The following is a 23,923-nucleotide window of genomic DNA, read 5'->3' as shown; positions in this document are numbered from 1 at the left end:
ATCTTTTCTCTCATACTGCAACTGCTCTTAACAAAAACTCATATTAGCAAAGCTGTAAAAATTTGATAAATCCACCTATACCTTGCTATGACAAAAGTTGCAAACCAGGAATAAATCAACAAAAGTAATCTGAAAATCTTTCTTACATCCATAAGATATTTTATCTATCATCAAAACTTTCAACAACAAAAAAAAAGTTGGCAATTTAAATCATGTTAAGATCTCGTATTCATTCTTAAGCTCCATTGCCTATTAAAAAATTCTTCAATAACATGGTATAACAAACTCCATGAACTTCAGAAGAGAAAATGATAGGACAGCCAGCTTGGTTTTTCACACTAAGATATAACCAAATCAAATCTATGGACCTGAAAGCAAGGAGCAGCTCCACCAAGGATTCAAAATGAATCACTTATATACCTGGAAGATTCTCAAAAATCCTATGACATGACATGCATAAATTACTTTCTGCATGAGCTTCAAAGCAAGATGATGGATTTTCTTCAATTCAAAATAACTTCAAAGATCAGAAGTCATGGAGGCAATAACAATAAGTACTTTTTTTGTTCTTTACATGACTCAATCATATAAGTGATCCAAAGCTCAGTAGGAAAATATAGATCATGCTAGACCAAATGAAAGTAGTTAACCAAAGTAGCAACTCAACTGGATAATTAATAATGTTTTGACTTTATGTATGAAATCAGAGAAATATCAACAGAATGTGGATGCCACAAAAATAATACCTCAAATCCTGAGGCAACATTGCAGTACAATGCCGCAAGTTGACGATTATTTGCCGCACCAACATCACGTGCCGCATCCAATATTACAACATCTCCAACCTCAAATATCTATGTCAAACAGGCAAATTACATTCAAAACAGCATCATTCCGATTTTCATAAGCTGAAATACCAAAGAAAATAACCAATTTCCAGCCCCCTTTCAAGTTAAACCATGACACAGATTTAAAGGTGCATAAGATATAAATACTAAAACTTAATTGTGGAGCTGGCATCTGGAATTTCAAAATGGATTGTCAATTATACATGACATTTAAGCAATCCCAGAATTATTGTTCTGGTGCCTCTATTAATCAACAGTACTAGAAAAGAAGAAAACATGGATAAGTCATGCAGATGCAACAGTGTAAGCCTGACGACCAAGGTTGTACATTTTCCAAGCGACAAAATGCAATGGTCATAAAAGCTGACAAGATAGTTGGAACCAGGCTTATGAGATGCTGCATCGGAAGCATTGAACTAAATGTTTTAGAAATCGCTGATACTATGGAAATAGAATAAGCGGTCAAACTCTTTTAAATTTCACAGAGCCAAAACAGGAATGGCCCTTGTGCGTCCTTCATATTGGTCAATGAAAATTGTATAATCTACTTTGTATATCTGTAAATTGGATCAAACAAGAGAATATTATGTCATTGAAACCCTTCAATATCTTTGAAATCCATGTTCATTCATAATTGTGAAATATTGTCATGTTTCCAGGAAATATTGAATCATTTGAAGCCCCTGCATGAAACTATGGGTTGCTTATTTCTGAAAATGTTTCAAATACTTCTTTGAAAACCATGCATATATGTTAAATATTTGAAACTCTCTTCACACAATCTTAATTGAGGATTTCATGAACTATATGAGCCACCTTTGTAAGTAGGAAATTAGATGAAATAATATTGGAGAAACAATTGGAGTTGTGTGTTTGCTCACTTTCAGTGTGGCAATGTTTTGGACTCTGCCGATGGGGATTATACGTTGGCATTTCATCGTTCCAAGGTTTTGATTACTTTAGACTTACTCCTAGGGGTTAAATGTGGTATTTTGGTCCTACTCTACAAGATTAAATGCGGCACTTTGGACCTGCTCTAGGGGTTAAGTGTGGTACTTCAAACCCGGCCACAGGGATAATATAGCCATAATGGTATTTGCTGATGAGTTGATAAACGGTTTTAGAATATAATCATAAAATGCTATTTGAAAATGCAGGTATAAGAAACTTTAGTTTTGGTAATGACTTATAAATTATTCTTTGGAATCATGTTTGGAATATTGATTTGGAAAATGATTTATATACAGCTCCCTGAAATTATATGTATAATTTTAAGTATGTAAATCTTATATTTGTTATTAAATCATGCATCCATAAATTGGTTGCGGTAATCGGCTGCTTACATAGGCTTCTAGCTCACTGTTCTTGTTTCTTTTTCACAGAGACTGAGGCATAGCAGGGGGCTGGTAGAAGTTGGATAATGAGTTTAGAGCAAGGCCCTAAACTTAGTTGGACCGACCCAGCTTTTACATTTTTGTTTGGAACCCTCGCTGATACTACTGTTATAACTATTTGGACCCCTTAAAAACTTTGTAAAGTGGTTAAGTTGGCTAAATTGTAGTTTTACCTGAATGTTTAACTTGTGGTTGTTCTGGGAATTGGCGTGTGGCCAATTCAAGTTTTGGAAAAATTTAGTCAGTTTTTGCAGATTGTTATCCAGCCAGAGTTATTGGACTATTGCTAGTTTGGTGGGTCACATCTTGCAAGCTCATGGGGCCCATCACTACATGTGTGCGGCGGGTTGCCGTGTTCCTCGGCACATGCTTAGATTGGGGGCATGACACTATCATATCCATTCCAAAATATCCAACAATAAAAAATTAATCTAGAACCGAGAAACATGAATCTCATGATATTTTTTTAAGACATTTTGCACATTAAGTATTAACTAAACTGAGATAAATAAGGAATTCTTTTAGGAGTTTGATTAAACATGAAAAAAATTAAATACTTGAGTAACTTGATTTTATAAATACGAAATTGAATGACTTAATTGCATGAAAAATGAGATAGGCAATCCAACTTAATGAAAGTGTTAAACAACTTCCACAAATAACTTACAATGCTTGAAGTAAGAAGCAGATGGCAGGAGACTTGTTTACAAATTAGGAAAATACAAAATCAGGAGTTAAAAAAGCAGACGCATCTCTTAAGAGTTCAATAAACTAAATGAAGACAGATACTAACGTCAGCAAGTTAGTCACTTGAATTTGATCATTTCAGGGTTTCTTAATGTAATTTTATCTGGAAAAAAATAACAGTGCACAACTTTGGGGGAAAACAAAAATCAAATTCTTGAGTTAAAATAATAAGCATGTGACAAGAATCTCCATGGATACCTTGATGGGCCTTGGATGGTCAATATTGTGCTTTACAGTTTTCAATAAGCATGACATAAGACTTGTTCGAACAATCTGTTTAATACCAAAGTTCCAAATAAAGGCATGTATAAGAATTCTGAAGAAATAAAGGAACAAAATGATCATTTATAATGCAAAAAAAAATAGGGCACATTAAACCATGGTTTGAGGCACCACATGATGGTGGTATGCCAGCCTTTCACTGGCTTGGCATGCATGGTACGTACCATGCCATGCCAGTGCTTGCCATGCACCAATACAGCTGACAGCCAAGCACCGGCATGCAGATGGAACCATTCCCATGATGCATGCCAGCAAGGCATTGGCAAAGTACAGTACCATGATATGTCATGCCTGCTGTCTAGCACTTTAATCCACATGTTGCAATGCCAAAGATTTTGAACTGATATACATCAAGTAAACATGAAACCTTAAGTACATCAACAAGAATCCGGATAAGGAAAAAGGATAATGTTATGCTAATGTACCTAAAGCAGAAGTACACATTTTTTCAGGACATGGAAGCATATGGGTCAAAGACAGTGGCATAACAAAATGCAAGTTCATAGTTAGAATGCCATAAGAATAGAATAAATAGCATACAGAATAGAATAAATAGCATATAGACAAGGTTGTTCGGCTTCAAAAGTTCCTGATGGGTTTTTACATTTACAATTTGCATGATAAACTTCGTAAATAATCTAAAAACGGATTTGGCACCTTTTACTAATGCACATATCTCTTACTACTTGCTACTTTTTTTTCATTTCTCAATCTGAAATTACCTATAGACCTATTGGTTTGAGTTTGTATCACAAACAAGTTTGTAATTGATATACAAAGTATTCAATGTACAAAATTGTAGCCAAATTCAAGCTATCATATATTCATATTACATGAATGGAAGATAAGAGTCAGGTCTATTAGCGATGTAAACATAGTGGAAAAGAAACTAATGGGAGAAGCTCGTACACATGCAATTTCCACCCCATATGTAGGAGGTAGGGCTGCAAGAGGATAGGATCGAACCACTTCTAATCCAGAACCCGTTATAAATTAATCTAGTCCAAACTGAACCAAAGTTAATTGGGTTACGCTTGGATACAAAAACATGACCAATTTTGAGTTTGAATTGGATTTAGATTATTAAATTTCCAATTAGAACTGAAAATGACCCAAAACAACCTCAAACTAGTAAAATAAATACTTTAGATTTATCATTGAATATAAGAAATTAGTTTTCTTTTCATCATATAGTTAGTCAATAATGCATTGTTAATTATAACGATATGTGGTTATCAAGGAAATCTTATATGTGGTTACCAATCAAATCTTACATAGAATATGTTTTTGATAATATCTATATATTACATATTACTATTTATTGTATAATATGCTCACACTATAATTAGGTAATCAATTTATATATGTTTATTATGGTTTCTGTTAGGATTATTGTTGACCCGATTTGACCCCAAAAAAAATTGATCGATTGAGAAAAATAATATTATATTCAACCCAATCCGACCCAAATGGAAGTGGATTAGGTTTGGGTTCAATCTTTTGACACAATTCAACTATGGATTGGGTTTGGGTGCCCATCCCCAATCCAAACATGATTTATACTCTATACAACATAAAATAGTTTATGGTCTCATAAAGAACCGATTCAATTAGGATTGGGTTTGGGTGCCCATAACCAATCCAAACTGATCTACTTGCAGCCCTTCGTGGAGACTTCACTTCATAAAATTTGGATGAGAAAATATTACCTACATGAACCATGAGGTTGTCTCTACTTGTCACACATGATTTATACACTATACAAGATAATATGGTTTATGGTCTCATGTTATCAAACATAGAAGATGAAATCACTTGAATTGAACGTTCCCATTGGCGTGCATCCAGCAGGAATTGAACCTAAGAATTTGCCAATTATCAGTTAGGCGCTTTAACCATTCAGCCATGGATGCTTAAAAGGGATCATCGTACATTGTGAATAACCAAATTCCAATTGAATTGAAATCTTTAGGAGGAATCAATGAAACGACATCAATTCAAATCCTGGATCTTCGAATTGAGAGAGATATTGAGAGAGATCAAGAATTCTCACTATTTCTTAGATTCATGTATCTAGGATCATCCACCTCAAGGGCCTTATGGAAGATTTCGAAATAGATGCACAAGCATCTGATTTGGTAGGAGGGAAAAAAAAGGATACCAATAAGGCCAAAAAATGGAAAAAATCCCAATTAAATTAGAATTAATTCATATTGTTGTAGATTGGAAAGCATTAGAATATAATGCAACACTAAAACAAAAATTTTAATTAATTGGAAAAGTTAAGAATATGGATTGTTAAATTGGGTTGGTCATGGATTTTCGACCCACAACTCCAATATGAAAGCCTTATTTAAAAAAAAAAAATGATAATCCACTACGAAATGGCTATTCATCATACATGGTAAGATAACAATGTAGCTATTGGTGCTTCAATAAACCATATTGTAGAAAAAGGGCCACAAGCCTGGGCAGCAAAAACCTTTTGGGTCTCATTCTTTGGTGGGTAAATAACATTGGACAATTGGTCAACTTTCCCATTGACCAACTTACCCACGTTCTTATGCTCCTCTATGTTGCTAAGTTATTTTTCTATAGGTAGCATTTACCCATGAAATGGACGGAAAGACTTGCCCACCTAGGAAGTGGATAAACTATTTTCCCATCAGCCAGTAAAATAACCTTTCTAAAATACCCTTAACCCTAATCCCCTCATTCCGCATCCCCCCCCCCCCCGACCTAACACTCAACTCCCTATTCCCCTCATTGATTCGTCCGTCCAATATAATATATAATATAATATAATTATTATATAATAATATAGCATAGTATATTATAGTATACATATTATATATTATAATATATTGTATTATATTATATATATGATGTATAATGTAATATATTATATTACAGTATTCTTATCATATAATAAAATTTATATAATAAAGGATATTATGGACAATATGGATAGATTTTAGCAACTTACCCAGGAAAGTAGTAATGCAAAAGAACATGGGTGACAAATTCTGAAGCCACTTTCCAATACATAAAAGAACATAGGTATATTATTTTTCTGTCTAAATGTTGCCCGAGAAATACTTACCCAAGGAAATACAGATTCCTGGGTAAGTTTTTTTTACCCCCCTTAGAACAGGCCCTTAAGTATTTTGGACCTTAAAAGCATATTGGTCCATCCATGAATTTAAGTGTTGGTTGGCAAACACCACAATGTATACCATCATACCATGCCAATATCTTATTGCTACACTGCACTAGCACTGTACCAATTGCATGCCAATATGTGACATGTTACCATGTCAAAGTGTGCTAAGTATTGGCACAAATGGAAAAACATGACATACGGTGCCGGTGCCAGACAAGTCAGCTGACAATGACTGGTAATAATTATTGGATCCAGCTAAATGCATTTTGAAGTAAAATATGTCACTACAAAAGCTCAAAAAAGTATATCAATTGGATGTTAAATTTTGGTCCAGAATAAATTTTTGTACAAACTCACTAAAGGAATGAGATATAAACTTTTAGGAGGTCAGGTGGATGAGAAGGTAAAAACAAAGTTAATGGTCCAGGATAAATTTTTATGCTCACTCACTAAAGGAATGAGATATAAACTTTAGAAGGTTAGGTGGATGACTAAGTGAAGCTAAACAGAAAGATCAGAGCATTTTAAAAATAAAAAATGCATCAGTTTAATATATAACACAAGATGAGAAAACAAACCTCAAAGTCAGATGATCGAGGGTTTGCAATGATAACAGCTTTGTCTCCATCATCCTTCCGTTTCAACATTGCAAAGTTTTCTTCATGTGAGCACAAAACCCATGTGAGCACCTCCATATACCCAGCTCTGGAGACCTATAGAAAGGTGCATAATATTCGATAAGAGACACAGTCAACTGAAGCATAAATGAACACTATAAAATGCAAATATCAAAAGATGATTCACGTTCCAGAAACAGTTTGTCCTGGGAATTTGATTACTACATAGTGTTAATATCTATTCAAACAAAGTGAGAAAACATTAGTCTCAAATTAATGAAAGGGTGCTTATGCAAATATCAACAAAATTTCTGCTATATATAATGCAAATGTGCAGTGACCTGGGAAATTGTGCATGAGGAAGTGAATCTCTTTTCTCTTCTACAAGTACAATCTTCTTTTACTAAATATTTTTCTCCAGATTCACCCTATAATCACTAGGAGGAGCGCATTCACCGTTTTCTTTTTCTTGAGAAATATGACAGGAGTGCTACTGTTGAGTTGAGGACCTTTCTGCTGAGAAGAGGGATGAAACAGGCTGAGATAAGTTTTATTGGTGTGTATGCATCAAATCAACTCCAGAGAACCACGATTGATGGAAACATGGGATCACAGCAATACATCAAATGCTCCTTCTCTTGAATAAATCACATACAATATAAATGCCCTGTATTAGTGATTGAACAATAGAGGGATACAGTACTTCGCTCCCAGGAGTGAACCTCAACAAGGATGCAGCATTGCAATGCATATGTGACATTTCAAGGTTGGAGTGACAGGGCACCACAATTAATGAAGCATAACCACAAATTCTAGTTGTACGATATTCTAGATAATACGAAAGCATAATGTAATCTTGCTTTTAAGTGAGGGTGTGGAGATTCCATAGTATATTATATTATAATCTATAAAAATGGCTTATTTCAAAAAGGGGTTTGTGAAACAAAAATTGTGAAGTCATCATATGGTTTTTATATTCACACTAGGGCTGGAAACGGGCTCGGGCCAGCCCGGAGCCCATCAGGCCAGGCTTCGGGGTGGACCCGAAAGAATTCAGGTCGAGTTTGGACTTAAATGTAGAACCCATTTGTTTTTCAGGCCGGTCTCGGATATGTCATTAGCCTGGCCCGAGCCCGGATAAGGCTCGAAATGGAGCTCAAATTCAGGCCCAAAATAATTTATTTTTTGTGTATTGTTATTTAGAAAGAATAATGAGGAAGTAAAGAAAAATTAAAATGAGTTTAGCTGAGAATAATATATCATGTATCATTTACTTGTGTTATAGGAGATAGTCTAATTTTTAATTAGCTCATTTCTTTGTCAAGCAATATTATAAAATATTAAAATTCAATCGGGTTCGAGCTGGACCTATTTTCGGCCCAAATGAGTAACTCAAACCGGCCCAATCAGATTTGGGTCAGGCTTGGGCCTAGGCTCGGGTCGAGCTCAGGCCTAGATTATAAATTTTCAGACCTAAGCCCGGCCCGAAGCCCAAAAAAAAATTCGGGCCAGGTTCGAGTAGGGGTATAGCCTGGCATGGCCCGGACCACTTCCAGCTCTAATTCACCCTCAAGCAATTTATGTGATTATTTTGATAAAATGCAATTCTAGTACAATTGTCATGCAATGATTCAAGAGTAAAGAAAAATTCATTTATATGAGTTAAAAGCAAAACCCAAGCAAGTAGTACACCAAAGGCTGGATGACATACTAAAAGACATGATTTGGTATGTCAAAGGTGAATTATTAAGACATAGATTGGACAATAGAAGGTCAAATTAAACAATTGTTGAAGATATGCTTAAACAAAATTAGATCCAGTTTCTAGTCATGCATTCTTGTATTTAAGTTCATAGTGTTTATGTTGTCAGACATGATGCGTTTAGCGAGCATCTTTGTTATTGTTGCCGTCATCATCGTTCAAACCTCATCCGATCAAAATGGGTTTGGCTATGGAACACTAATCTAGGTTAATAAGGAAGCAAAGAAGGAATGAGTAGGATTCCGCAATAACGATAACAAGCCGATAACAATTAACGATAAAATGAGAGAAAACTACAATATTTGTATACAAATGCCGATAACAAGCCTATTCCACATATGCACATGTCAGCATCCCACCATGCACAGTGTTGGGACAAGACATGTCGGGAAATGGATCGAGACAAGATAGAAAGTGGCATCCACAATCCCATGTGTCCATATGCAAGGCATACTATTGCATGGAAAAATCGGGACGGACTCGTCCCGTGGTATTTAAAACCTCAACAGTTCTAAAAGCTAGCCATGCGATCAAATGTGTATGAAACCCCATAACTGGCCTACATAGGGCTCAAGTGGCATCACATGCAACTAGAATGCAGTAGTTGTCTAGGCACCTACATAGGCCTAGGCAGCCTACAATTGGTCCTCGGAAGATATCCCGTGAAAAAACAATAGTTAAGTGCTATCAACCAGCCCACCTCTTCCACAAGCTTGTTTTCCACTTCTCTTCCTTTGCCTCTACTCCCTCTCACCTTTATTCTGCACCATCTCCTCTTCTTATTCCTCTCTCTTCTCCTCGCCTCCTTTCAAAATCTCTTATTCCACTTCCCCACTGCTCCTTTCCCTTTGCCGCCTCCTACCTGTGGCACTTGCTAACAAGAAAGTTCTACCTAGGGTTACCCATTTCAGAAATCGCCATAAACTCGAGCCTGCACCTACTTCCAAAGGCACCTCCATAATTCAAGTGTTTGAAAAATATTTACTTGCCTAAACATGCACTCATGCCTGCCCCCAATTCTAGCAACTAAGTTATGTTACCACTTAATCTAGGTTCCCTCCTCTTCCTCCTAAATCCTAATCCACCTAAGAATGCACCAAAACACATAAATATCATGGCCACTCAGATATTTGATCAAGATCATATAGGCTACAAGTTCTTATATTTGTAATCATATGAAACAAGAATTTTGTTCAATACTTAAAATTATTAAATTACAAGTCACTACAAATCCTAGATAATACAAAAACTCTATTAGTCTCAAATCCTCACATTATTATTAATAACAAAAGACTAAGGTTCGTTGAACCATCCCAAACCGCCCGGGCATACCGTATCAAACTAGAGGAAAATTGGTATGGTTCGGCACAACGTTCGTTGTACCGTCCTGAACCGTCCGATTCGGAGCGTACCGAGCCGTACTGAGGGCAAACCGGCACAGAGAGAGGGGGGGAGAGGGAGGGAGCAAGAGAGAGGGAGAGGGAGGAGGATGACCAGAGGAGGCCGGTGAAGGGCCATGGAGGGCTAGGGAGGAGCAGAGGATGGGCTCCGCCCCCCGGTTCCAGACACTACCCTTTAAAAAGTTCAAAAAAATAAATAAATAAATTACTACATTTACCTTCGACATTCAGCACAATTTACACTGCACCTAGGCAACACCAAATGTGAAGGAGTGAGTCTAGCACATTAGCATATATCCCTCTTACTGATATTTCAATGTTTGAAAAGAATAAATTGATATATAAGTCAATTCACTTCCATTAGTGCACTAAAGAAACAGATAGAACAATTTTGAACCTTTAGAGTTAAACCTGTTATATTCATACCACATTTATTATAAAAATCTGCTGGTCATAAGCTCAAGTTTAAGCAACTATCTAGGAATCCAACACAAGCTTGATCAGAGATTGAACACTGATATCTTTGATCACTTATTAGATTCCACCCACATGGACTGAATATTAATATCAAATAACTGTCTTCATCACATAAAGAGACCTAAGTCATGAGATGCCAACTTACATGATTTTCAAAGCTCCGCAAGTTAACTAAATATGACTAAAAATTTCATTTGAATGGAAATGAACACTAATGAAAAATTGTAGAATCGAGGCTGAACATTTGGGAGACATATTACTACATGAATATTTGGGATTTTAATATAATCTACAGGCATGATAAGGTTATACCCTTCTATCAGGTAAGGTAGACTTGTACTATTATGTGGATAGATACTTTGCACATGCATATCACTTAAACAGTAGTACAAATTTGGACATGAGCCAAAAACGCTGTGCATACAAACAATCCATCAGGATGATGGAGATGGCATCAGTTAGATATGCAGGACGCCATATTAGCAGTTCATAAGAAATCACATATCAATTAGCCACAAATGAAGGACAAGGTTATCAGCAGGAATCCAGAAAAGAAATACGAGCTGTGTTGACTACCTCAGCTCTGATTTTATCAGAAAATCGGTTCAATGGTTGCCGCCCTCCCATTGTCATGCATTTAGGCTTTGATTTTGGAATGTTATTAAATCCATAAGCAATGGCAACATCCTTTAAATAATGATTAGGAAAAGGAGAAAAACCGATGTCAGCCCAAGATGTCCAAAAAGGGAGAATTACTGAATATATACGTAAAAGTTTATTGATCTATCAATAATCGCCAGTCACATTCCCTACCTCCATCACATCACGAGCATGTAGAATATCACTTCTAGTGGGAGGTACAGAAACAATTATATTACACTTTCCATCTGCCGTCGAGGATTTTTCAGCTTGCAATTGCATTTTGTTCAACAATGGAACAACCTATCATTTGTAAGTAATTAGGGATGAGTCATATTCGAAGAATGATATAGCACGAAATTAAGAGGACTGTCACTTGACATGACATAACTGATTGACTTAATAACATCCAAAAAGCTGAAGTACTAGGAAAAAACGAACTGCTAACAAAAAGAAGAAAAGCATTTGAAGCCATATTATCATAGAAGATTTTAGCCCGTGGGTATAAAGAAAAGAACAAACTGAACAAGTTAAGCCCTACATTTACAAATAGGCAAAGACGTAAAATAACCTATATGATGTGCAGAATTAGGATAACAGAGTCACATGATAAGATCATTCAAGACTGTACATACACATAGGCATGTATGCGACTCAATGTTAGAGAAACTAGCTGATGATAGATAGATTAAAAAAAAATCACAAATTCTACAGTTGTCGGAGGCTCTCAAAGTCCAACACATTCCACCATTCATGCACATAGGAAGCTGATTTGTTTGATTAGATATCTCATACATCTGGAGTATTGAACTGCTGATTTGTTTGATTAGATATCTCTTACATGTGGAGTATTGAACTGGCATGTCATAATGATACTCATTTTTATTGTTTATCGACATATCCATGGTACCGGAGCTTCAACTTCTAAATCCTACACCATCTATGTGGATTGAAATCAGAGTATGTTAGTTATAAGCATAACTAAAGTGTTGATAGTCATACACTAAGTTAAGGAAAAACAAGGTATAAAAATTCATATACATGCTTTACCATTAACAGAAACAATATTTTCTACAAATCTACAGGACAAACTTCATAATTTATAAACATGTTTCAGTCCTACATAGCCAGGTAACAACCCCTACAAAAGAATTGCACTGAAATATATAGCCACTATAAGGTGGTTAAATGCCATAACGGGCTATAAAGCCTGGGCTATGGCTTGCTTGTCTAAAGGAAAATTGTTACGTTTAAAGGGCAAAAGGTCTCCCAAGCAACCACCTACATCTGACAAGATTAAAGGCATTGATGTAGGGAAGTTGCGCTGAGCATCATAACTGACTTTCAAAATCAAACCTTAGGTGAGGTGACAATTAATTGGCCACCTTGGTTGGTCACCGAGAAAAACACATTAAACAACTTTGACTGCATTAGAAAAACATCAAATAAAAACTTTAAAAGCAATATGCTGCAAAAGAAATAACTTTTGGATAAACAACAATTTTGCTGATGTGTCAAGTTACTATTCAACTTTCACGTAGATTGATGTTTGATACTGACTCCTAAAGAAACGCCTAGGCAAAATGTAGCAAAGCTCCAAGAAAGAGAGGAATGCCTCATAGAGATCAAAGTATCCAGTCATGAAATATAAAGGACCAAAAAACAAAGAAAAGGGACCGTGAAACAATACTTCCTCAAGAATGAACCTTTTGAAAAACTAATTTACATCCATCTTCCAAACATCTCAAAATCTATGTCTGACCGGAACTAGATCAAGGAATGATTATCCTATTTCTGCTTGAGGTTGTCCATGGTTGATAAAAGTGACATATTCACTATCTCTATCAAACAAATGGTCTTGACAATATGCAACAGTTGTCAGATTAGATAATTGCGCCCAAGACTATGTTCTACCGAAATAGTTCATTGGCTCTTATTAAGTGAAACTGCATATGCCATTTTTACAGTTGAACAACAAAGAATCTATATTTCTAGTTCATGGCTATATCTACCCCTTGAATGTTTGCATCCACTCACTGTACAAACTACAACTTGGACAAACTCCAAGTTGGAACCAAATTTTTCCCAAACCGAACAGTCTTATTACAATAAAATCAAGTATTATAGCTGCAGTTTAAGACATAGCACCACGCTGCTGGAATTCATAGAAATGTTGCAAGTCAATTAAAAGCGACACATGAAGCAAAAAAGTCGCAACAACTATTTTGGGTATAAATATGAAAAGGTAGAGAAGCAAAAAATAAATGAAGAAGAAAAGCAAAGAGGAGAGTGGGAGTGGGGGGAGAGGGGGGAGAGAGATGGCACAAAATTATCTTGGTGTTGTACAACACAAACTTTTTGGCACCATATGGATGAACAGGGGTTTGTGCCCCTGTACCATCCATATTTATCTATAGCAGTGCCTACCAGACCTGTACTCACTTGTGCAAACCCATTTCATTTGCGATGAGCTCTACCATGTGACTGGACATGGGACCAGCAGACTTCAGAGCAACACAGCACTGCACTATGTGCACGCCAGTCTATGAACGACATGGGCAAGGCATGCAGTACTTTAATCCTTGCAAGATGTTAATGGCATTCAATCCTTGTATTAATCTTCAAGAGAAACTGAAATTCAAGATAGACTGCACAATATGGCATGGGTCTGAACTCTGAAGACTCAACCCCTAATGAATTTGTAAGCCTTTAGAATAATGTACTGAAGACAAAACGAACCTCATTGATTCACACAGGAAGCATTTGGAAAGAGAGGAAAAAACCACATTAACACTTAAAAGGGGTTGTTTGGTTGTCTGGTTTTACTGAAACAAAATTCTGCAAAACCTAAAATGCATGAGATTTATGGAAATTCTTGTTTAGTTCAGGGGCAGAGCCAGATTTTTTACCTGGGCATGCTGGAATAAAATTGCAGAAAGCTTTTGATCAAAGATAAACATATATTACATATATCTGAAGTTGTGCTTCACATTTTCTAAAGCATCCAAAGAAAGTAATCATATGAATTAAAAGTTCAGTTCTCATGACTGGATGACTTTTTTGCTCTCTTTATTTGCAGAGAGATGGGAGGTCTGAAACTCCAGATTTTATGGACCTTTTTCTATTCTTAGTTAAAGTGCCAATCGATCACCAACAATCGAATTGAGCACAAAAAGATACATGATTGATCAAACTAATGGTACCTGATCAGAATGATTAAAATAAAAGAAACATCGGTCTACATCATACAAATTGCCGTGTTTGTGTAACACTATAAGAGTTACTTAAAAAAGCACCTAAACTGATACCTCTGATGCCTCCAGTGAGATACCAATGGGACCAGTAATATCAGCAAGGGAGACCTCCATATTGCTAACTGTAAGATCCGGGTAAATGCAAGACCTACCATCAGAGTACAGCACCTCAACAGGTTCGACCTCAAATTTCTTTTCACAATACTCCGAAAACATTGTTACCTGCGGAATCACAAGAACAGCTATCATCATCAGAACTTATTAGATTATCTTTAAGGGCAAAAAATTATGGTGTTTAAAATGTTTTCACCTACCATTGTATTCAAAACAATGTTTGCCTTTGTCAAATCAGTGGCTGTGCATTCAATGAACACATTTTTTGTCTCCAGAGTGATAGCTGAATGAGCACCATTTATAATCGGTGGCAGTGACAAAACAGTTCTACAGAGCACATCACATCAATACGTAAACAAAAGTAGCATGAAAATTGCTTTGACTGCAAAAAATAATTTTAAGCAACCAAAAGCTCTCGCATGACAAGTTATTGTAGAAAAACAGATATAGCTGCATGCTCATGGTAACACAGTTACATATATTCAGTACTTTAAGAAGTGATCAAAGGGGTATAAAGAACAAGATTGAAAGCCAGTAGAATCTTAAGTAACACAAATAAATATCAGTTAAAAACCAATAAGAAAGAGTAAATCAAATCTTTACATTCAGAAAAGCACAAACTGATATAGACCGACTTACTCACCTATCGTTGTCATATATGACAGGGTATACAGGAGAATTCTCTATTATATGCAAGAATCTCTTCAGTTTCATATCTGACTGCCAAAAGATGATAAAAGCTTTACATCAATGATAATACAATGTCAAAATTTCCAACATATACTATGACCAAGTTGGAGAAAAGGAACACAATCAAGAGGAATTATGTCAGCCTTGTCTGTCACAGGGAACTGGTCTGGTGCTTCATAAAGATTTAAGAGAAGATGAATTATTGCTGCTTACTCTGTATAATTCCAATAGTTCATCGGCCCTGAAACTTTTTACCTAAAAAAGAAATCGGCAAGAATAAAGACAATGTCACTTAAAACTTTTGAACTGCTAATTCTCACTGGGAAGCAGACATCTCCACAATATATATATATATATATATATATATATATATATATATATATATATATATATATATATATATATATATATATATATATATATATATATATATAATGATAATAATATAATCATGACAGGTCATCTAATATCCAAAAAAGAACCATGACAGGTAAAAAGATATACAGGAAACTAAATCCATGATATATTGAAAGATAACAGCATATTTAGGTCCTATATGGTAACCTTAACCAATGCCCACAAATTATTTATTTTTGTATAGGAACATGTCACAAAAAGATGTATTAACATCCAGTATTGCTTCAAGAAAGTGTGATATTAACAATGTTTGATCCCTGTGTTTGAACCATCCTTTAAGAGCATGCCCTTTACGTATGCTTCGTTTCATGTGTAAAACCCACATAAGCACGAGAGTTCGCCAATGCTTGTGTTATGATGATATTGCCCATGGCATGCTCCTTTGTATTGTATTATCACTCAATCCTTTAATTTAGCATTATGTAGTCATAAATTAGTTTTGTCTTCTGTTCTCATTACCAGGTCACTACATGTTAATTAGAACTTAAATGATGGTCATACAATTTGTTGGTAGGTTTGCTAGAGAATTATCAATAAACATATAGTAGCAAGTTACATAGACGTGTGTTGCACCTGTGTTCTTTCCTTTCCTTTCCTTTTTCTAAAAACATGGTAGAATTGTGCCACCACAAGGTTTGGACCTTGGAGCTCTCCCAAGAGCAAACCTTTAGGTGAGCTGAGGGTGCTAAACAGCTGAGACAAGGTTGCTTTGCATCTTGCATCTGTGTTGCTTATTTGATTTTTGGGGAATCGCTATGAGAAGCCCATGTATTGGTTCCAGTTCCACTGTTTCTAAACTACAGCTATGTTAAATGCAAGACTCAAGATAGCATACATAGTGGCTAGCCAATCAAGATATTAAATTCAAAATAAGTTTTAAAGATTATGTATATGTTACCTCTATTAAATTTTTGGGCATAGGATCTCAGCAGTTAAAGGCAAAAATTTGATAAACTATAAAGGAAAGATGACTTGTAATATGGGGGGATAGATATTGCAATAGTGCTTTTCAATTATAACAAGAGATTATTTGCAGCCTCTTGCTGTCTTGCACCTCGTTTATGTTATTTGATTCCCCCTAAAAATATCAGATTATGGATTAAAATTTCTAACATCTCAATAAACAGCAAAGTTTGAAAGCTCTTCCCATTTCAGCATCTATGACAGAAGCATCCAGTCAAGTATTGACCATGTTTGAGAAAGGAAAAGAAAACAAAACAAAAGGGAAAAAAAAAAAGATTCAACCACCACAGTCAAGTACCACAGCATGCAAAAACAATAAAGAAAAGAAACGATATTATGGAGGTTCCTTCCTTTATATTGATAAAATTACAAAAAGTCGTCAGTATGCTTTTGTGTCAAAAACATTGGTCAACCACAGGCTAACTCATCTGCTGCCTAAATATCAAAAATGTAACTGATATGAAAAAGGAACATGTACCCATCATTAAAGATTATTGCACTGCTGCATATGACTTTATATTCCATGAGAACCGCAATCACAGGTCCAACAGTTTAAAAGCAGATCAGTGCCACTAACTCAGATATGTTTCAAGTACCTGTCATCCATGACAAAATTTTGCCTATTATGGATGTTTACCAACACAAGATCAGTTTGAAATCAATTTCCTGGTTCCTCTAGTGGCTTGCTTCCAATTAGTCCAAGAAAAGAAAGGTCTTATTGGTATTCCTAATGACTCAAAAATTTGAGGCTGTATACAGTCCAGCGCTAAAGTGAAAAGAGGTCCCTACAAACCACTTAATCCACTTTAACCTGTCAAATACTCTTTAGCATCTTATCCTAAGTGGTTTTTCAAAAAATAGGCAAGCCTACAACCTGGAGTAAGCTATTCCACCCCATAGGGTGAGGTATTTTGCTAAAAAGTAGAGTGGGTTGCAAGTAGTTTAACTCATTTAATCCAGGTCAAATTACTTGTGGCAACCTACAGCATTGAAAGACCTAAATAAAGCTTCAAAAAACCTTAACTTAAGAACAAATATAAGCTGAACTCACTGTTATAGAAAGTCCTTTTTACAGCATATTTTAACCTATAAATACAGAATGTAATAGCATTTGATATTCCACTACTATTGACCTACCATAGAACATCAAAAATTACTTACAGGAACCATCAGTACAAATTCAATGAGTTTTAAAAGCGGATATACGACCCCGTGCAAAGTTTCATGTGCTCAATTTTAAATCAATTTACATGCTTAAAAAATTCCAAGAATTATTGGAAAATCCCAAAATAAATTCTATCTGTATATAGTCCAGTATCACTAAACTATCTCAAACAAACCCATATATCTCTGATGGTTAAACACATAATAGTTAACCTAAATGACTGACCAATATTTATTTCCTTTCTAAGTCCTAACATTCTGTGCCCTAGATGTTCAAATTTATAAGAGTTATGGAGCATTGAAACTTTTGCACTTCTGAACACAAGAAGACAAACAAAAAATTCTCGGCACTCCAAAAATGGACTGACGTACATATACCAACCACCCAAAAATATCAGCATCCATTGGAGCTTTTCCCTACTCTCATTTCCTCATTGGACAGATTAAATGGGCTACACCTTTCCTTCACAGCAAAAACAGAAAGGGTAAACCAAAGCTTCCATTCATTGCCGCCCCAAAGAAGATGGTGAATTAGTCACTTCATCTTTCTGAATGGAACCAAGGTTGACAATCCTGTTAAGGGACATCATGAAGCAAGTTTTGACACATCGATCTCTCAAACCATTCCAAGGGTCGTATAAGATTGATCTAATTTGTCTAGGCACCTTGATGAAAGTATCATGCCATTTTTTCAAGTAATTAAATACCATCAGAACGAGATGGTACGACTAGTATTGTATCATTCTGATGGAAAACTGGCATATGTGCGACCCTCAAGATGCCGAAAGTGATTGTATCACTATATACCAACAGTACCGGTCCCTACTAGTTGGTATTGGTTGGTACCTATAGTCTGTAGCAACACCATACCAGTCTGTACTGTTTGTTTTCTGTTTTTATTGATGCATTTCTTTATACTGTGTGGAAGCGTTTTCTTGCCAAATTTGTTGGATGTTTTAACTGATTGAGACTTCATGACACCTTGACACTCAGCTAGCATATGAAATGCTCAGGATCCTGCTAACAGACATACCCTTGACTTGATCTACTCCCAATCTATTCGCTATCTTGATTACCATGAGATATTGCATAATTGGATACTATATAGGTTGTGGAAAAAACGGTCTGTAGTTTAGATAGCATTAAAATGACAGGTTAAAAAACAAGTACAATTCTTATTTTTTGGTTGCCAGATAGGATATTTGACCAGAAAATACACATGCTCAAGCTTACATATGAATACAGTGTTACATCACAATTTTGTATTTTCATTGAATGCCAACATCTGACCAGCACAGACTCCCACCCACTATGGAGTAGGTCTTCCACTGGTGCCCTCTTGACTTGAATAAACCTCTTATCAAGGTTTAAGCCATTAATGATTGAGCATACAAGAGCATGGAGACCTGAAATGGAGAGAAATTCCCATTGCTCTCATACCAACAAGTAAGCTTGAAGTTTGGTGCCATGGATTGCAATGAGAATCCCAAGAACCTTCTTATAATCATCCATTATTTACAAGTACGTAGAACTTAGCAACACTATCTAGCATTCAATAATTAGATAGCTCCCAGGCTCCTCTATAGAAAACTTCAATTTTTCATACCTAGAATATACCATATAAGAAAAACGCAAAGTGGCCTCCAGTGCTAGAAGTATATCAAGGTTCTAAACTTCTAAATAACCAAAAAAATCCTGCACAAAGTACTTCACTAAGAACTTCTCAATTGTGAGTTAGTATTTGGTCTTTTTTCAATTAAAACTATAATCAGCTTGTGTTTTGATGTAAATTTATATTCTTCGTGTATGACCCAACAAATACACTGAAAGGGGTGTAATTTGCAAAGAACAAGATGACTGGGTGAGCTATGTTTGCGAATTAAACATGCTCTATATATGTTGAAACACTTCACAAATTTTTTACCAATATCAAGAACCTCTACTTGCCCTCAAAGCCTTGGAGCTTAACTTGTCTATTATATGATAGATGGCCAGTACATATATTTGGTTAAATATTACTAAAATCTGGCAACTCCATATTTGGACTTCTTTCAATTTGAACATTTGTCTTTGTGAGCTCCAGTTAAGATAATTTTGCTCCCTTCTACTTTTTTGTTTCTTAAGAAAAATGATTATATGCTTACCATGCCTTTGTGAGAAAGAACAAGAACAGAAAACAAAAATATAGCCAGAATGGTGACTGGAGTAGTAATGAACAGAAAGACTATAGACAATTTTTCTAACAATACCCATAGAAATTTAATGCATCAATTCTTCGTGAAGATAAAACATGTATTTATAGATCTTGTAGAAAAAAGACAAAAGGAAGGTAATTATACGAGCATAACACATGGCACATTAGTTTGAAATAGTGCATGCACACACTCACCTGCTTCAAAGGGACAAAATTTATCTCTGGCGGTGCCAAAGCCTGAAGAAAAGATAGCATGGTGTAAGATATGGTCTTGAGTAGTATGGCAAGAAAGTGGTATAAGAAACTCTATTAGGTGGTGGAACCAACAAATGGCCAAGTTCTAGGTTATACTGACCATGAATTTTACAGTTGAATCATCATAGAACACTGCCAGATATGTTTTTATGTTAGCTACAAGTTCTGAGTAGAGTCTACAACCCAATTGCCAACGGCTGAATTAGGTATCTATAATATATACCTCTAAAAATAGCTTCTAGAGCCTTCTATTCAAACAGAGTCATGCTGAAACATTTTGCTCATTTGAGAATTGGGAGTTTTCCTAGTTTATTTTATCTATACTCTCAATCTAATTCAAAGTAATCTCATACGAAACTCAAGTTCAGTTGGGACTGATTTATAAACATGAACAAGAATAAACAGAATAAGGCAGGGTCCAAAAATATAATAACATATTTTAATTGAAAGTTACCTCATATGAGAAGGGGCCTTGTATTGTGTCCAAATCATGGGTGCCAATAGCAACTAGAGTCCTCTTCCTGGAAATCAGGAGAACAGTGAGCTTTATTTCCAGAGAATTAATACACAGTTTCTCAGGTGCTTTTTGGAATAAAAGAACAAAGCTGTCAATAAACATAAGGTAGGTATATTGTCAAAACATGCTATACCGGCAAATATTTTGGTGGAGCTTATCTTGCAGGTCAATGAAGCTGTTGTATCGGGCTTCATCAAAAGTTATTCCTCTTAGAACAGCACAAACAACGAAGGGTCGAATCAATGCAGTCTGTTAAGAGATGCTCACATCAGAACGTTTTCTTAAAATTCAAATTTACTTACAGATAAAACAGAAAAAATAACAAGGAAAGTGGAAAACAGAAAAAAGTGACTTCATGAACAAGCCCCTTTACTAATGAAAGCCAATAAATAGACATAACCTAAGGCAGACAACTCAATGACTCAACAATTACCTCGGGCTTAACATGCATTTTAAGCATAGATTTGTGTGGAACATCAGTGACTTTAAAGACAGGAATCTCTTCCTTCCCAATAAATATTCGAAGGGCTCGTGCAATTCCCTCAAGGCAAAGCAAATCGTATCTGCAGTCATTAAACAAAACAATATAAGTACTGAAAGTTACCAACTGTACATGGATATTAAATTTGAGTTGCCAATATCAACAAAAGAACATGAAGGCTAATAATACGAATTCAAGTATATTGAAATACAGTGCATCATCTAATATAAGAGGTCAACTGTTGAATAAAATGCATACAGTCAGCAGCGAATTGTTGATGTACCAGTACTATTTACCCATTTGGATCACCATTATTGGATGAACTAGTCCAGCAAACAAGAAAAGACATAGAACTAAAAAACTAGAATATGCATCTACCTTTTCTCTTGTCCAGCAATAAACACATTAGCATATTTAATATAAAAAAAGAAAAGAAAATATTGTTTATAAAATCTGACTTTTAATCCATTATGCATAAAAATTTGGCAAAAGACTACCGCTAACCGTCTGTAGTTTATGTTAGATGGGGAAAGAGAAAACACATTGCATGTTATTAATCACACAAAGCCATTGCAGCTAGAAATGGTTCCTTAGTTGCCAAGGAGAAGGCATCATCCATCAAGTTCTGTTTAATTTTGTGCCTAACAATCAGATTTAAACTACATGAAGAACTCTTTTCTTTAATTAGTGTTAGAAGGGCAGTAAATGCATCAACTTGTAAAGAACTAATTACCTATTGGCCGCGACTTCGATCTTGTAGATGACCTCCTCGTCTTCATCCTCTGCTTCCCCTTCCAGATGTCTTTCTTTTCTAATAATAGCCTTCTCCGTAGTCTATGAAGCAAAGGAATGCGGGATTTTAGCATCAGATTTATTCATCAAATACTGAAAAAGAGAGAGGAGATCCGATTTGTGTAGCTTACCACGTCATCGAGTTCGATGCCGAATTCGAAGCAAAGCTTTTCGAAATCCTCCTGCGCTGCGATTCAGAGAGAACGATGGCATCAAGAGAGACGGAGATGAAGAGATTTAATTAGTGGAGAAGAGGAAGAGGAAGGCTTCGGCCTTACTGTAGGTTTCGCCGAGGGCTCCGTAGAGGCGGTCTCTGCCGACGCTCACCGTCGGCATGGGAGGAGATCCGGATAGAGAGACAGGGTGAGGCGGGGTTGGGGAGCGGCGGCAGCGGCGGCGGCGGCGGAGAGAGAACCGGGAAGAAGCGTGAAGACCTACCAACGACGCCGAAATGGGGTAAAGAACTTGTTCGCCAAATCGTGGTAACTCGAGACTCAGGCTCAAGGGCCGCCCGATGAAATGCACGTGACTGGCAGTAAGAAGCACGTGCGTGATTGAACGCAGGAGGGGGCCGGGTTTAGTAAATCCAGACCCAGATTTCATACCTAAATTTTGTCATATCAAACCACGTTATGTTGGATAATAAAAATATTTTAAAATTAGTGAGATAAGTCCATATCTAGAAGAGTTTTTCTGTATATATATTCTTTTAAATATCAAATTTTATATAAATATCCTTCTAAAATTAATATTTATATGTATACCCTCTTAAAATATTTGTTTTGTTATTCTACTCTTTTTTATCTTTATTTTACATATATAGTCATGTCATCTAATGCCATTAAAAAAAGTACCAGTTTCAAATTAAAATAACTGAAATATCCTTATTGGGTAGATATGAAGAAGAAACTGTTGAGATCAGAGTTCCCCCGACCTCAGACCTTAGCCCCCACCGAACTGAAATAGAGAAAGAAGACTACGTCCTCATAAGAGATATTATCCACTTTGGGGCAAGGTATGACATATGTCGGCTTTCCTTACGGTTTTGTCTTTTAAAACGCGCCTCTTGAGGGAAGAGTACTTGAGTCTTCCATTTAGGGCACAGATCTTTCCGCTATTTAGTCGATGTGAGACTAAGTCTGAGACCCTTTATTCCTACAATATCAGCCCTCCAGCGGAAAGGTATGAGCCGAGATCAAGGGCCCTACCTGACCTTAAATGGAGGGCTCCAATCATAAATATCTTCTGATATTCTTTTTTTTCTTTTGGTAGCAAAAACTTCCGGTCGTCAAGATGGACGAGAAATGACTATAGAAAAGAACCAGGCCAAACACGTCTTGTCTTTTAGAGCCCATCAAGACCATCATGGACAGGCTGAGCCTAGCCAAGTATTTCAGGCCAGGTCCTGGTTAAAGGTGGTCTGACCCAGATCGAGATAAGCGATCTGGGTTCGTGTTTACTAGGAGTGCAGATGGGTTGGATCAGACCGGGTCATGAGCGATCCCGACCCAACCCGGTTCTTTATTTGGGTTTTAATTTTAGACCTAGATCCAACCAAATAGAAGATCCGATCGGGTTGGATAGGGCCCACGATTATAATTTTTGACTCAACAGATCATTCGGATCGGCTCGGGTCTATGTATAATCCAATCCCAATCCAAAAAATTCAGGCCTAATTTGGATTTGTTTGTTCGATCCACTTCATCGACAAATTATCAGAGAAAAGGGCTTATCAGACAATTGCATGCATTGT

At 36.1% G+C, this 23,923-nt stretch overlaps 1 protein-coding gene across 2 annotated transcripts in view; it reads right to left on the bottom strand.

Moving 5' to 3' along the window:
* Positions 1–22,781, bottom strand: part of LOC103715927 (tRNA synthetase beta subunit family protein) — a 31,065-nt gene extending 8,284 nt beyond the window's left edge. The window contains exons 1-16 of one of the 2 annotated variants that reach the window (XM_008803726.6): positions 22,449–22,781; positions 22,302–22,357; positions 22,112–22,212; positions 21,331–21,460; positions 21,031–21,146; positions 20,835–20,901; positions 20,321–20,362; positions 15,601–15,642; positions 15,341–15,417; positions 14,898–15,024; positions 14,638–14,805; positions 11,504–11,632; positions 11,267–11,377; positions 7,013–7,147; positions 3,188–3,262; positions 747–854 (exon numbers count right to left, since the gene is read on the bottom strand). In XM_008803726.6, the coding sequence (XP_008801948.3) occupies positions 747–854; positions 3,188–3,262; positions 7,013–7,147; positions 11,267–11,377; positions 11,504–11,632; positions 14,638–14,805; positions 14,898–15,024; positions 15,341–15,417; positions 15,601–15,642; positions 20,321–20,362; positions 20,835–20,901; positions 21,031–21,146; positions 21,331–21,460; positions 22,112–22,212; positions 22,302–22,357; positions 22,449–22,773 (1,809 nt within the window). In that variant the 5' untranslated portion in view covers positions 22,774–22,781. The remainder of the gene's footprint in view (positions 1–746; positions 855–3,187; positions 3,263–7,012; positions 7,148–11,266; positions 11,378–11,503; positions 11,633–14,637; positions 14,806–14,897; positions 15,025–15,340; positions 15,418–15,600; positions 15,643–20,320; positions 20,363–20,834; positions 20,902–21,030; positions 21,147–21,330; positions 21,461–22,111; positions 22,213–22,301; positions 22,358–22,448) is intronic. The other variant, XM_039127447.3, reaches the window with a different exon arrangement.
* Between the last annotated feature and the right edge of the window lie 1,142 nt (positions 22,782–23,923).

This window comes from Phoenix dactylifera, chromosome 7, assembly GCF_051530095.1.
Source record: "Phoenix dactylifera cultivar Ajwa chromosome 7, Ajwa_hap1_PhDact_Kaust_v1.1, whole genome shotgun sequence".
NCBI classification, from domain to species: domain Eukaryota; kingdom Viridiplantae; phylum Streptophyta; class Magnoliopsida; order Arecales; family Arecaceae; genus Phoenix; species Phoenix dactylifera.
Note: the sequence above shows the minus strand (reverse complement) of the source record. Positions and strands in the feature narration are given on the sequence as shown.